The sequence below is a fragment of the Poecilia latipinna genome, unplaced genomic scaffold, assembly GCF_001443285.1.
Source record: "Poecilia latipinna isolate Pla-1442-1.1 unplaced genomic scaffold, P_latipinna-1.0 Scaffold41, whole genome shotgun sequence".
Lineage (NCBI taxonomy): Eukaryota > Metazoa > Chordata > Actinopteri > Cyprinodontiformes > Poeciliidae > Poecilia > Poecilia latipinna.
The window spans coordinates 559434-574422 of record NW_015112657.1 but is presented as its reverse complement, the minus strand read 5'-3'; the positions used below and the strand labels follow the sequence as shown (position 1 = coordinate 574422).

Sequence of the window (14989 nt, the reverse complement as noted above, 5' to 3'; positions counted from 1 at the left end):
AAATGTCGTAAAGATGTTGATGACTACTCAACAAATGCTTGAGCCCCTACTCATACACTCATAATCTATACCAGAGGTGAGTGCATGTCAACTTCTCATTCATTATCACAAGCTTATTAGTTTAAAACTGTTTATTCTCCAAGTCATTTTGTTCTTTTGTCTTCGTATCTAAGATGACTTTTTTTTTTTTTTTACTTGAAAACTTAAACTATTCTGCACCACTAAACACCAGAGTGACACAAAGCAGCTGAAAGCAACACGTCACTTATATTTTTTCCCCTTGCTGTGGCATTTACACAGTAACACCTGCAATGATAGTAAAATAAAATGTCATGTAGAACCAGAGGCATAAGGTCAGCTTCATGAAAGCACGCAATAAGAGCGGAGTTATAAAAAAAAGCTTTGGAGTGGAGCAAAAAAAGAAAAAGAGTATTAATGAGAAAATTTAGGGCACATCCTCTGAGTTTATTAGTGGGAAATTGACTGTGCCAATAACCTTGCCGAGGCACCGGGTGAATCAGGGAACGCCTCCTCCACGGCGTTTGGAAATTTAATTTCTCTGAATTAATCAGGCGTCATTATTGACGCTTTGATCTTGGAGCTGGAAGAAGTGACGTCTGAATCTCTTTGTTGTGCTTTGGTTAATGTCAGCAATACTAGAAATGAAAGGAAGAACCACCGTCCAGGTGTGTATATAAATCAACCCTTGAAGGTAAGGCCGTGGTATTCACAGGCTTTGAAGATGCAGGAGCTGATCTATCAGATGGCAACATATATTTACTCGACTGAGGCGAAACCAAAGGATTAGAGCAAAGTGAGAAATACTGTTTATTGATGTTTTTAATCCAGCAGGAAATATGAATACCAAGAAGCCACAGTGGCCTTTATTACATAGAAAAACTACAAGACAGCTAGTGACTCATGATGTAACAAAACCATTATAATCTACACCAACACATTATTCTTTGTTTCTTTATAAAGCATTGGCTGCTCGTTCTGGACGTTTAGCTGCTTCCGTTCGCAGGAGACTGGGCGGCAGCCTGCAGGGTCCTCCTGGCCATCTCCAGGGCTCCTTCCTGGGTTTTGTTCCCGCCAATAAATCCTCCAGCATGGACAAAGATACATCCCTTAATGCCACTGAGCTCCGACAGCGCTTCATCTCGCACACCGCGCCACTCTTCTGGAAGGGGCAGCCTGGGAGCAGAAGGGAGAGTCGGTCAGACAGATGGACGCCACATGGTTCACTTCCTGTTTATCATTCATTTCTATTAAACAAGACATCGAAATAGAAGAACAAATACATAATCTGGAATAAAATGAGAAAAAAAATTAAAAACCAAACCAGTGAAAAGATATCAGCCTTGACGACAATTTACTTTTCAGTTAATTTTTTAAGTAACATCAGACATGAGCTGAATGCAGGCGTCTAAATAAGAAGAGCTGCGGCTCTTGCTGTCCATCAACCTGTGAAGTAATAAAAGACCATTTCTAACAATTTACAGACCATCAGCTACAGTGAAAAAGATTCTTTATATCTTTGCGTGAAAAACACTCAAGATGGGAGGCAATCTTCCCAGAAGTGGACGTTCAAGTAAAGTTCAGTTCAGAGTTACTGTCCAACGCCCAGACATAATACAGAAACATCTCAGCCTCTATGGGTCTCAGTTAACACTTTAAAGGTTAAAGTTTATGGAGAGAATGAACAAAAATGGCTTGTCTACAGAAGTTACCAGAAAGATTTCTCTTTTAAAACAATAATAATAAAAACTTTGCTCACAGATTAGATTCTTTAAATTATAGTGAAATAATGTTACTTAAAGAAATAAAACCTGATTGCATGGGTTCAGTTGTGAATAAAGTGAAAATCCTAATATAACTTTAGTTTGTTACATGTTTGCATTTATTCTTTGAAACAATTCTGTTTTAGCCGCAATATACCAGACATTCAGGGTTTGATTTGATCAAACCCAGAACTTTGACTCAGAGAAGGAAATATTTTTTTAACTTTTCTGCATCATTTTTGAATTACCCGAAATTTCCTTAAAGTTCTGTCTTCTACTGAAAGTATAGGAAAAAAAGGCCTTAAAAAACATTTATATTTCAAGACCGTTTTTTGTCCCATTATCAATATGTGCAAATACAATATACAGAGACCACTGCAAAATGATCAGTTTCTTTGATTTTACTTTATATCGGTATATGTTTGGTTAAAATGAACATTGTTCTTTTATTCTGTGAACATGTCTCTGAAATTCCAAGAACAAATTGAGTATTTATTTGTAGAAAATGAGAAACAGTTAAAATAATGAAAAAGATGTAGTGCTTTCAGACCTCAAATAATGCAAAGAAAACAAGCTCATATTAATTTAGAGACAACAAAGCTATTGTTGAAAGTATTGCTGCCAACAACTTGAAGACTGAGCCTTTATTAAAAAGGACAGAATTAAATATAAACCTAATAGACATTTTATCACAAATCTAACTATCAAGTGAAGAGCAGAAAAAAAAGTAAGTGTTTCTGGATATATAAAAGAAATAAAAATCATTAAGGAAAACATACAAGACATTAAAAATTAATTCAATGCTAAATTTCCGCATCGCTTTCCACAACATCTCGTATTATCCTCCTCTTTTCAAATTCAATGACCAGAAAAACAAGAGACGAGCGGCTGCCATAATGTGAAAGGAACCTTTGCACACAGCAAATCTAGCATCAGCGCCTGCAAATACAGCAATAATAGAAGTTGGCTTTATTCTTCTCCAGCAATGTGGAAAATCACGAGTCGACAAAGTGGCGGGCGAGTCATACTGTGTCGGAGTCAACAAGCAATCTTACAAAGTGCGGGAAAAGATTGTCTCCGCGGGGTTTTATGAGCTGACCTCCACAAAGCGTCTCTGGATGAGGCGTATAGAAGCTGACAATTCATAAAATGTGGAGCAGCTCATTTACCACCTACTGCATGTAATACACACGTCTGTCAACAACAGCATGGCCAATCGTTTAAAACGCATTACTAGTTATCACAAGTGTGCGCACATCTGCATGTCATTTCTATTTTGATGGGGTTATAATCTCCATTATGTTAGTTTCCAGCCCTCCTTAAAGAACTGTTATATTTAGCATATTTTCACTCTGATTTAATTCTGACTCCGCACTTCATTGCTCACCTCCTGCATTCTAACGGTCTCTGAAATAGGCTTTAAATTACTTCAAATGCTTCAAAACCCGGAGAGAAAATGGCCCCAGATCCTAAAAATATTCTCTGTCTTCTTGCTTGAATATGGAATGAATTATGGATGTATGCATTTAAACTTGTCAAAAATAAGCTGACACACCTGTCAAACAGTTTAAAGTTGTTGTGAGGAGCTTTTTGAAATGCCTATCTGAAATATTCTGCCATTTTCTAAATATAAGTAACATCTCACAAAATCTGTATGCCCAGAGGGATAAGCAACCAAGAAAATAATAAATAAGCACCACATAAAAACTGGGATTACTCTCAAGAGAACCCAGTTTCACACCTATTAGGATTGTCACATGACCACCTAAGGTGTAGAGCGTGGCAAAGCTGCTGAATAATCTCTGTTAAGGGATCAACAAATCGATTGCTCCACAGTATGGCTGGAAAACAAGCTCAGAGGAAAGGTCAACAGGGGTGGTAATGAGCGAAGGAGTGGAGGTGCAGGGGGGATGATGACTGCTGCAGCTGCTGCTGTTATGGCAGAGCAGGAAGCTGCTTTTCCCAAGATGACCAGACTAAAACTATGACCTCAATTAGCAAATTACAGTCTCACAGGAGAAGACCCCACAGGTGAATCTCAGCTGATACGAAGTGATTCTATAAAAATAAAAAAAAATAGTGTTATTTTAATTTAGATAACACTGGAAAAAGCAGAACATTATTAGTTTAAAACTGCAATTACTGACATTTTGCAGCACTTGACCTACTAGTTGCCCTTCATCTACAGGAATATAAGCTGTTAGTATAAAAACATATATCCTACAATACAAATAGATTATTGTTTAGTAATTTTGATGTACATTTAGGTTATTGCACTACTGACTCAAATGCTGTTTTATGCACATATATGAGCTTGTTATTTACCTCTAATATATTAATTAAAAAGGCAAATGGTTAATACTGCAAACATTTGGTTCATGGATGGAGTTTAGCATTACATAAGTAATAGTTTCACTCTTCTGGAACTTAATGTTATGTATTTTTTTACGAATATTCATAACTTTACCATGAATAAAAAGCACCAACTTATGGCATAACTTCATTTTTGCCTAAAAGAATACTACCTTAACTTTCTTTGTTTTTTTTTTAGTCTGAAAGTAATAAATTCAAAGACTTGCTGCTTCTGTTATTTCAATAATTTTGGGATTGAGACAATTTTGAGACAGAGAAGGTGGATTTATTTATGGTTACTGGAAAAAAATTCTCTTAAAAATTTTGATTTATTGTGACAATTAATATTAATTAAATTTTTGAAAACCACAAAACTTGCATGGTTACCACAATAAATACCGCAAAACATATGACAAAATATAAACCTTATTGTGACATCTTGGAAAAAGACAAATTAGTTCCACATACTAGTCAGCGTTTGTGTTGTTTTTAACTTATGGCTAAAAATGATTGAAAATATGGTAGGAACAGACAATACAAAGTATTAAAATTCTGCAGTAACATAAGGTTACAGATGACAGCAGCTATTTTTCTTGCACAAATAATGGTGTTTATTTGCTTTTCCCCGTGATGCTTTCAGGCTATAGTATCATTCAGCATATACAGTAATATACAGCACATTTCTAGAAAGAACACATTCACTTCCATCTCCCTTCTGCTGGCTCACATTTCCTTAGCAATGTAATGCAGATAAAAATAGACCTCTTTCGCCCCAGGTGCAGTAGCAGGGACACAGGCGATAACAACACCCCTTTTGCAGAGTCGGCACAAGCTTACTGGGAGGAAACAGGCCACCCAGAGAAGAGCCATCTGGAGCCATGTTTTTTTTTTTTTTTTAATCCATTGTATAAGCCATTGTTCCCATGTTGCTCCCCACCAACCAGCATGTTTTCATTAAATTAAATCTTTGAGGTGCTCCGAGACCACAAACAGGTGCCTGTCTTTTAAGTTCAAACATACTGCTGCCGGATAGGATTCTGCAGAGGTGTGGAAAAATGTCTAGCAGGAGGATGAAGAGGGGAACGGCAGAAAGTGTGAAAGCTGAGAAAGTGAGATAGTAGATGAAGACGACGAATTGGAGAAGGAGAGAAAATAGGATTAATAGGAAGGAGCAAGACAGATGGAAAAAAAAGTGACGAAATGTAAGAGGATAATTATGGGACAGACAGAAAAGTCCCAAGAGAAAGGAGGAGCAGAGAAGCTGAAGAAAAAAAAACCCTAATTGGAAAGCTGGAGAAACGGGAGCTTGTGGGAAGAGGTGAAAAATAAAAGTGTCCAACATGACACCAACTGGTCAGAACAGGAGAACAAAATAAAATCTCTTTTTAACTTCCTGTGTGTGTGAGCACAATTTGCTCAGATGGTCCCCTGCTGCTTTCAAGAAACTCACAAACAGTAATGAGCCCTTTGAATCTGAGGCCGGGTCTGACTCCGTCACAGGTGGAGGAAAAATATATTTAAAGAACAGAGCAGTGAATAGGTTAGAGATGCTATCGAGAGTGACAACGAGGACTCAATTCCAGCAAGAGGTCACTGCAACGACGACACAAAAAAAAGAAGTTTCGCTGAATAACAGTGCAACAGACATCTGCTGAATTCACAATGAAATCTTACTCTGTAATACATATAATTTAACCTACCAACTTAATATTAGTGTTATTCATGGATTTCATTTTACAGTGCAAAATCTTCTTACCTGTTCTTTAAAATGACAAAGTTGAATAAAAATCCAATACGTTCAAAACTTTATTAAAACAAGTTTAAACAAAAACATGAAAATGTATAACAGTCTGATCACTGATATTTCAAGCAGTGTCAGCAATAGTTGATGCAACAACTGCTGGAGAAACAATATATTTGTTGAAGGCTGCACCGCTGTGCAAACACCTCCACGGTTTCCAGACTGGTTGGATTTCCAGTCGAAGTTTAAAGGCTTTTCGTTAGAAGGTGAAAGTTTTATTTTTAATAATTTATCATGAGTTCTGTTTTATCACAAAGAAGATAAATTTGAACATGCCGGTGTACGCTTCAGAGATTCACAGAATTTCATAGAAAATAATGTATTAGATTGCTTCAGAGTTATTTTAACGAGTAACATCAGAAATAAAATAAAAAAAAACTTTTAGTATTTTATTGCCTACAAGTCATTACCGAGATTTGGACATGTATTGCTAAAACAGACAGAGCACAAAGTCTCACCAGCTGCATTAATTGGCTCTTTTTCTTCCTCATTTTTCACAATATTATCTGCTGTCATTTTTACTCATTAACTTAATGAATTTGGACCAATCTTATCAACTTTTATTACATTTACCTTTAAACATTTCCAAGCCATAAAGCCAAAAAAAAAAGAAAAAAAAAGAAAAACTTGATGAAGTCTCACAGGCATCATAGGATTTTTAGCTGAACCAATTAATATTTGCCAACACAAGCCTCCAAACTAAATGTATAATAAGCAGGATTATGCATAAAATCTTAATTAAATGTCCCCAATCAGCTTCTGAACACACACTCAGATGTATGGCAGTGCTTGAAATTGTTTTGAGTTTTCACTTACAAATAATCTTGGTGTGAAACCAGAAATCAGCTGCAGGGAGGAGATAGATAAACATTTTATAGAATTAGCTTTAATTAATGCTGCATACATAAACTTTCGGTGGAAGTTTCTTAATTAAAGCTTTTGCAACCAGGTAAAAATGAGAGGCTAGTTACTTACACTGTATCTCAGTCTTTATTTTTAATTTGAATATAATTACATTAATGTTTAGTAAGCGATGAGTTTTTAAAATGACATTTGAGAAAAAATAAAAACTTTCTTAATATAAACTCCTGCCTTGTATGACACAAAAAGATAAGGTAAGATTTTGCCCAGCATACTGACGGGGGGTATTAAATCATTCGGCCCGCTGTTGTTCTCCTTTGCCCAATAAAATTTTGTGGATTTGTTATCTGACAGATGAGATGATTCAGACATTCATGAAATGACATTTCCCAATTTCTAACATGAATAAATTGTGCAACCAGCATTTTAAGCTGTCCTGACACCAGCTTTGACTGTGCAATAAAGGTTTGGAAACAGGACTGGCTACTCTGATCTCTGGGTAAATATTACCTCAACCTGCAACAGCAGGCTGACAGCTCCTCTAAGCAACTGCTTTAAACCATTAGAATCATTAGTACCTGCAACAAACTCCACAGTCCATGCCAAAAAAGTCTACTACACATGGCATCTAGTATCTACCATCCTCCAACCTGGTGGTTTTCCAGATGGAGAGAAGACACACACCTCCAAATTGCACCCAAATTTGATTGTGCTGGCTGTTAGGAGACTGAATGTTGTTGCACCTTCTTGAGGCCAGTTTGAGTGCAATATGTACCTGGTGGACATTATACTTACAGAGGAGGAAAACATAAGCTTCATCCTTTAAGGTTATTTTAGAAATGTAATACATACTCCGAGCACAACTTATAAAAATAAACACAAGCCTAACAAAATTTGGTTAGGTCACAAAAAATATCACAAAGACATTTTGGGTTCTGGTGCATGACTACTTCTGACTGCCTCTGCATAAGATAAGATACCTGTTGAGAGAGCTTTTTCAAATATGTTTAGGTTATTTTGACTTGGTCAGAAGTGTGCACAAGGCATATAAGAACTCTGTAGGTAGAAACTACGCAGAAAACAGGTTTGCGTCATTCTTCATTTCAAACCTGGGAAGCGCATCTTGACGGGGAGCTCAGACCACCAGAACCCCGTCATTGGGCTGTTCATGAAGCTAATATTAAACAGATACAGTGAGGGAGATTTACTACTTCACTACTGCAGATACAGAAGCTTTACTTTTCTTCAAAGTACTGTCGAACATCTGCACTGTAGCTGTAACTCAGCTAACATTTGGCATTTTTCTGCATTTCTTTTTTTCTGTCTTACTGAGTTTGCTTAGCAACTAAAGAAGGACACAACTGTAATTTTCTGGATATACTTACCATTTTTGCTACTTGAGCACTGCTGCTGGAAAAAATGCGACCATTTGGACAAATCGATTTTAATGCAAATGAATATGCTTGAATAATTCATTTTTCTACTGTCGATTATATCGAGATATAGATTATTTTTGACAACCCTACAGCATATTTTGTAATGACCATTGCAACTGAACATACTGTGCAGCTCTACATAACACAACATTCTGTTAAGCTAAAAGAGACTTTTGATGACTGAATGGCATTCACATTCTGAACAGGATGATGAGATAACGACACAATATGCTAATTTCTATTGCTCAACAGAGCATGAATCCCACACACATTAATATTAATGAAAACTCTAAAGCGTATAGGTAGTGGCTCTAAGTAAATGCAGCTGTCAAACAGGAAATATGTCGTCTAACTTCATTCAAAGCACTGGGTCTAATTAACAGCAGTGAGTCAAAAAAAAAAAGATATATCTGAGTGAGAGGTGTGTGCATGGAAAAAAAAAGACTCTGGTGGCTTCATCAAAGTGTTGATTGTGTTTACGTCTTCCTGCTCCTCGGAAAGAGCTGTGAGAACAAAACTGCTGTCCTAACCAAGATATTACCTCCTTGCAAACGAGTAAAAACAAGTTCTTCAGTCTTTGTAGGACGCATGCTCTCCCTGGATAACATGCTCACGCTTCGTGAGCTGTTGTCAAATGGTTCACTAAGCATTAAAGGTAAATCGTATCCCATCATTTGTCTCTGTCACCAGACCTAAGCTCACTTCCACACATGAAGGAAACTAAGGTTTGCCTGCAACAACATTTGATAAAACTGTTCTGTAGGAAGCTTTGTGGGAGCCACAGTCACAAAGATAACTTCTCTGAGATGTTCCCTACATTTAAACAGTCCAAAGCTGTGCCCTATCAGCAGATTTGGCCTTTAAATGATATTTAACAACAAAAAGAACAACAGAACTTGGTTCAAGTCTGTGTTGTGGCTACCTGTTCTGGAAGGTGTTTAGCCCTGCAGGGACACACTGGACACGCCACTGGCCGTTCAGGTCCGGGTAAAGGACAAACTTGATGGGAGATTCTACGTCTAGTTCTTTCTCGAGCGCAAACAAATGCTCCTTCCAGGGACAGCCACCCTGAGAGAACAGCAGCACCTCCCCACTGGGATCAACCTGGAAACAACAAAGAAGGGAAACTTCAATCAGTGAATTTTCTTTTCTTCCCAAGCCACCGTGTCAGACAGTTTGCTGCTGAGAGACGTTTAAGAAGTCGATGCGGAAAAATGTTTGTGGAAAAAAGGAAAACTCTTGGCAGATGACTAAAATGAACCATCTGTTTTTACAGTCTGTCTTTGGCGAGCTTCAGCCAATCACATCAACAGAGTGGAACCAATTAAAAAAATCAAACTCTTAGCTTAATCAGACAGTGGGGGGAGTAAAAACATCTTCTCCATCAGCATAAAAAATTATAGTTACATATTTGCTCTTCTCTTATTAAAAGTCGCTTCCCAGTCAGGTATAATTGGAGCTCTGCCATCTGGCTTCCTGTCACAGGTTATTGGTTCTCCACTCAAAAGAGGCATCTTCAAATTGTGACCAGTGGTTGATCTGGTCACAATTTGTTTAGTTGTCCTGATCAAAACATCAGCATTTTATGTGATGAAATGTTTTTCAAGACTTTCAAAAGCCCAAATGGTCTAAATTATTGTGGTACTTCATGCAAGTAATGGTAAAAAGAACATTTTAATGATCTGCGAGGTTTTATTATGAATCACAGGAACACATGAATGAAAAGCAGCTGAAGAGATGCCATCCAGCAACTACGGTTAAGATGACAGTAAAATCAAAGTCAGCGCTAGCTTTTTAAGTTGCTAAGTGCAACTTTAAAACACAGTTAGATAAGTTGTTAGCTACATTTAATCACCTAATAAATAAATGTCTTAAAAACATATAGAGCCACATGGGTGATTATTGCTATGCCTGCACGTCAATGTGCAGACTGTGTATCCAACTGAACAAATTTATATTGATTACTGAATTAATTACCTTTAATTATTCAGATAATATTACAATTAAATGCATTTAAACAAGTCAGGCTAATAAATATAAAAGATTTAAGGATTTTTTTTTTTCCACTGCGGGAGAATACAAGCATATTTCTGTACAATTTAATGACTAAAAGTAGTTTGTAGGTTTCCTGGAAATATTTCAGCTTTTATCATAACAGTTCAAGTAAAAGGTGCAACAGTAGCAGATTATTTTTCCGTTTGAGTTACACTCATGACTGTCCTGTTTGTGTGAATTTTCTGTTTAGTCTCAACATAATAGGCATTGTCAAAACTCAAGCTGTTCATCAGTGAATGCGTACATTTGACTTAGTTTTGTTACAGATGACAATCTATGCATATATTCACACTTTAAAGAGTAAATATTTAACAGTTTGAATAAATCTTGAAGGATGTAGACACCTCTTAAAGGCACAGGAAATGTGTAACAAAAGCATAAACAAAACAAAACAAAAACATATTTACTGATCATTGTTCACAACAAATGTGTTTCATGAATTACCCTCACCTTTCAGACATGTTTTGTTCACAACTTTTCTATTTTGTCTGCATTAATAAATAGACATTTTATTCTTTTTAACAAAAGGAAGAGAAAAATAAATGAGTGTTCACAGTGCTGTTACCTGATGTCGCTCTTTGAATGCCTGTTCGACCACTGCTCGGGCTGGCAGCCAGGAGGATTTGTAGAAATCCAGACGGTCCAGAAACTCTTCCCCAACCATCTGCAGGGCCTTCTTGAAACCATCCTAGTGAAATATTGAAGAGGTTAGCTTGTGATTAATTTTGAAGTTTCTTGGAGGGCCACATTAAGAGCACTAAGGAAATGCATTCAAACAAATTACATCTTCACGCATCATCACAACTGTTTCTCCAGTTTGTTTTTAGAAATTGCTTAATGTGAAACTCAAAGGAAAGAGAATAATAATTGCAATATAGTTGTTAAATATGATGATATCAGTTGTGCATAATCCTTCCTTTTCAAATTAATCTTTATTTTCCCTCATCACAATGTCTTCACCACGCTCCACAAGCTTTAGCATCTTGGTCACTGAAATCCACATCAAATTATAGCCTCGAGCAGAGCTAATTCAACCCAACAGGTCACAAATAGTGTTAATGTAAAAATAAAGCAGTCCTTTGGATATTTCAATAAGTACTGCAGTTTGCTATATTGGGCAGCTTCAGAAAGAACTACAGGGTTCTGACAGTCTGATACCAATAATAATTTGCTTTAATAAGATAAAATCCACAGTGGTAAATGTTTTTAAGAGGTCAAAGAAAAGAGCTGCGCAGTGTTTGTCATCTAGAGACCTCAATAAAATCTTTATTTCAAGGGTACTGTGGTTGTGTCCTCAGCTGAAGACAGAAAGTATGACATGATTACTAAAAAGTCTGAGTTCCTCTTCTCTAAAAGGTTCACAGATTTTAACAAGAGTGGGCAATTTTTACATAGGTTTGTAGCTGTTAAGTGTGCAGAACCACCTGCTTTGAATAATGAGAGCCTAACGGAAAATTTACAGGTGAAAGGAATCTAACTTGTCTCCAAAGAAAGGTTGGAAATGAAACTCATGCTTTTGGTCATGTATGTATTATTTTTTTCAACATAATATGTACAAATCAACTCAGTTGATAAGGTACAATCTCAAAAACACAGCACAAACATTTCCACACACAGCTTCATACTGTATGCCATAGAGAGGTCTAATCTGTATGCATCTGAATCAGAAGCCTGCAGCAGCAGAGGGTTTTCGCGGTCATGGATCGAGGAGATAAAAATCCAATACGCTTTTTTTCAATTATAACACACAGCCACTGCTAAGAGCTCACAGGTTAGTCTACCATAAATCTGTCTCAGTTTTCCAGTGACGCCCCAAGACGGCTTGCCAGAAGGACCAGTTAGTGTGGAAATTGGAGGAAAGTACCCAGACAAAAAAATAATAATTGTGTGAGCTGAATTGTGAAAAAACAAATAGGCCAACTGGTCCCCTAAGAGCGCTTACAATGGAAAAAACCATTGGCATAGTCAACATATTTGCAAGGCTGGGCAGCATATATCTCGTGAGGGCTTTCTGAAAACAGGTGCTGATTCCCTGAAGACATTCCCATCCTGCACTAATGAGAGAAAAGTGACACTGGGTCTTCGGCGAGTCTGTTTCTGTTCGGCTTTAAATTGAACCTCTGGACACTAATTGCTTTGCACTCATTTTGTTAGTCACAACACTTTTAACCCATTTAGGTTTTTTTGTGTCAAGACAGCTTGTTCATTATGCATGTCATTATAATTAAGAGGGATTTTTTTTATATAGGAACCGCCTGAGTGCAAAAGCTTTATGTCTAATATCAAAGCCACACAAAAGGTGGCAATTGAAAATGTATGAAGGTAAGAGGTTATTCATCATTCATAATGGAAGTTCAGGCCATTTTACCGTTTATCATAAGATGAATATCACTTAATATCAATTATTATTCCTCTAAAATATCTAAAAACAAATCAAACATCATCAATATTGCATGTTACATTGGAAAAACCCTTCATGCTTTAAATGCCTTACATGTAAAACATATAATTTTCATTTACAATGCATGGATCTATAAATATGTAAATTGCTCACATCCTCTATTCCCATCTTCTGCTGGCAACTGCAGCAAATCTGCAAACCTTCACCTTCACTTAGAACATGCACAACTACTCAGCGATGCATAATGGCAGACTGAGATAAGTGTGCAGTTCAAACTGTGTGTTTAAAACAAACAAAGGCACTCGGCTCAACACAACAGAACAGACGAAGAATGTTAAAGCATGAAACACCTTAAGAACAAATATTTAAGAACTGAAAGGCAAAAGGTATAGAGAAAATGTTTTTTATTTCACTTTGCATGTGGTAACTTTCTCCACATGTAGATAGATATAAAGGAAAATAAACATAAACATAATAATTCATTAAAATAGTAAAATGTCACCCAGAGATACAGTGGCTCATACATTGATGATAATGTCATTATATATATATTTTTTTTTTCAGATATGCATATGCTGGCTACTTGTTTTCAGGTTTGCAATTCACTACTGTGCAGAGGATTGTAATAATTAGGGTTTCAAAATGGTTGATTATTTTTCCATGGGTAACACTCAAGATTTAAAGTGCTTTTTAAACTCTATAATAAAATAATACACATAGTGTAGATGACATTTATACTTGTAAGAATATGTATTGTTTATTGAATAATTGTTTTTCTGTACCACCTTCTATTTTTAATCCAACAAAAACATCAGGAAAAACAGAACTTAAAAAGATATTGATTTACATTTAAACCAGCCTAAAACCTAAAGGGGGCTGTTGTTTGTTTTTGGTGTTTGTGTATACTAGACTTATTTTTACTGCACAAAAACACTTTTTATCTGCTGGAAAATGTTTTCATCCTTCCAGTTTCATCTTCTCCTACATCAAGCTTTGCTGCTCTTTTCTGCCTTATAATGACAAAGCACTATTACTGTACATTCGTTCATCGGCACACAACAATAGAAGCTTGAAGAAAGCAACTTTGGCTTGAGAAAACTGGAAAGATCTATGAAAGGACTGACGAAAGGTGCCTAAACATTGTTCCAGGCCAAAATTCAATACTTTTTCAAAACTCTTCGTTCTTTCTTAGGCAGTTCTAACAAATGCTAAAATACAGTCATAGTTTACTGATAACTGTATGGAATAAAGCTATTCCGGACACCCCTTATTTAATTATTGGAAAAATTAAAACCTTAACGAAAACCATCAACAATTCTAAATAAATAACCGCAGATCCCTAAACGGTAGAGTAACCCTGTGATGTTTTCCATGCCTTTCCACGTGTGAGTAAATCGCACATGCACGGTCACATGCGCTCACCTCAGTGTCCTGACTCTTGCTGTTCCAGCGAGGATTCAGATGTGCGACACGTGCACTCAGCGTGGAGGAGACGGCATAACGAGCTTCCCCATCAAACTGTGAGATACCGTTGTCTACAGCATCCACCTCCTCCACAAAGTTCTCGTACAGCTGTGAGTGAAGAGACACGTGACGCATTGAGAATCAGTAAGGAGAATCCACCTTTTCTTTTTTTTAACATAAAGTCTGTTTAGTCTTATGAAATCTGAAAAAACAAAAGGACTTGCATGGGAAAATAACTTACTGAGATGACCCCATGGTACATAAGAGATTAAAAAGAAGAAAGTAAAATGCATGCAAGGATTAGAAGAGACAAACAGAAGCTGATTTGGGGCAGAAAACCCTCAGGTCATCGGAAGGTCAATCACCAAAGAGCTGACATTTTGCAAGAGGCTTGAAAGGAAAACAAAGCACTTGTTTGTCTAAAACAGCTGAGAAGAAGACATGAAACACTAAAATAAGTAAAGCCTGAGCTTTGCCTAAAAGGATTATCTATGGCTTTAAACACAGCAATACATCAAACAAACCAAGACGATATGGCGTAATGGCACTAATATTAAAGTTGACCTATGTTTGACATCGTGAGGCTCTAAATTCTGACAGCTGAGTGTTTCTGTTGGCCAAGAGTTCAGAAACAATAAATCATTTGAATTATCCCTCCTTACTGACAATAATCAAGAGCAAACAATGGCTGCAAATTAAACAGTAACAAAAAGGAACATTTTGCAATTGTTACAGTGGCATTGATTTTTTTTTTTTTTTTTTTTTTTTTTTTTTTTTTTTTCGGTTAAAATTTAATTCTTTTTTCTGCAATATGAGAAAAAGTCTCTCCCCTTTAAAA

At 36.6% G+C, this 14989-nt stretch overlaps 1 protein-coding gene across 1 annotated transcript in view; it reads right to left on the bottom strand.

Moving 5' to 3' along the window:
* Window positions 1-807: 807 nt before the first annotated feature.
* Window positions 808-14989, bottom strand: part of myg1 (myg1 exonuclease) — a 26833-nt gene continuing 12651 nt past the window's right edge. The window contains exons 4-7 of the mRNA XM_015047815.1: window positions 14110-14259; window positions 10852-10974; window positions 9154-9335; window positions 808-1194 (exon numbers count right to left, since the gene is read on the bottom strand). Of these exons, the coding sequence (XP_014903301.1) occupies window positions 1005-1194; window positions 9154-9335; window positions 10852-10974; window positions 14110-14259 (645 nt within the window). The 3' untranslated portion in view covers window positions 808-1004. The remainder of the gene's footprint in view (window positions 1195-9153; window positions 9336-10851; window positions 10975-14109; window positions 14260-14989) is intronic.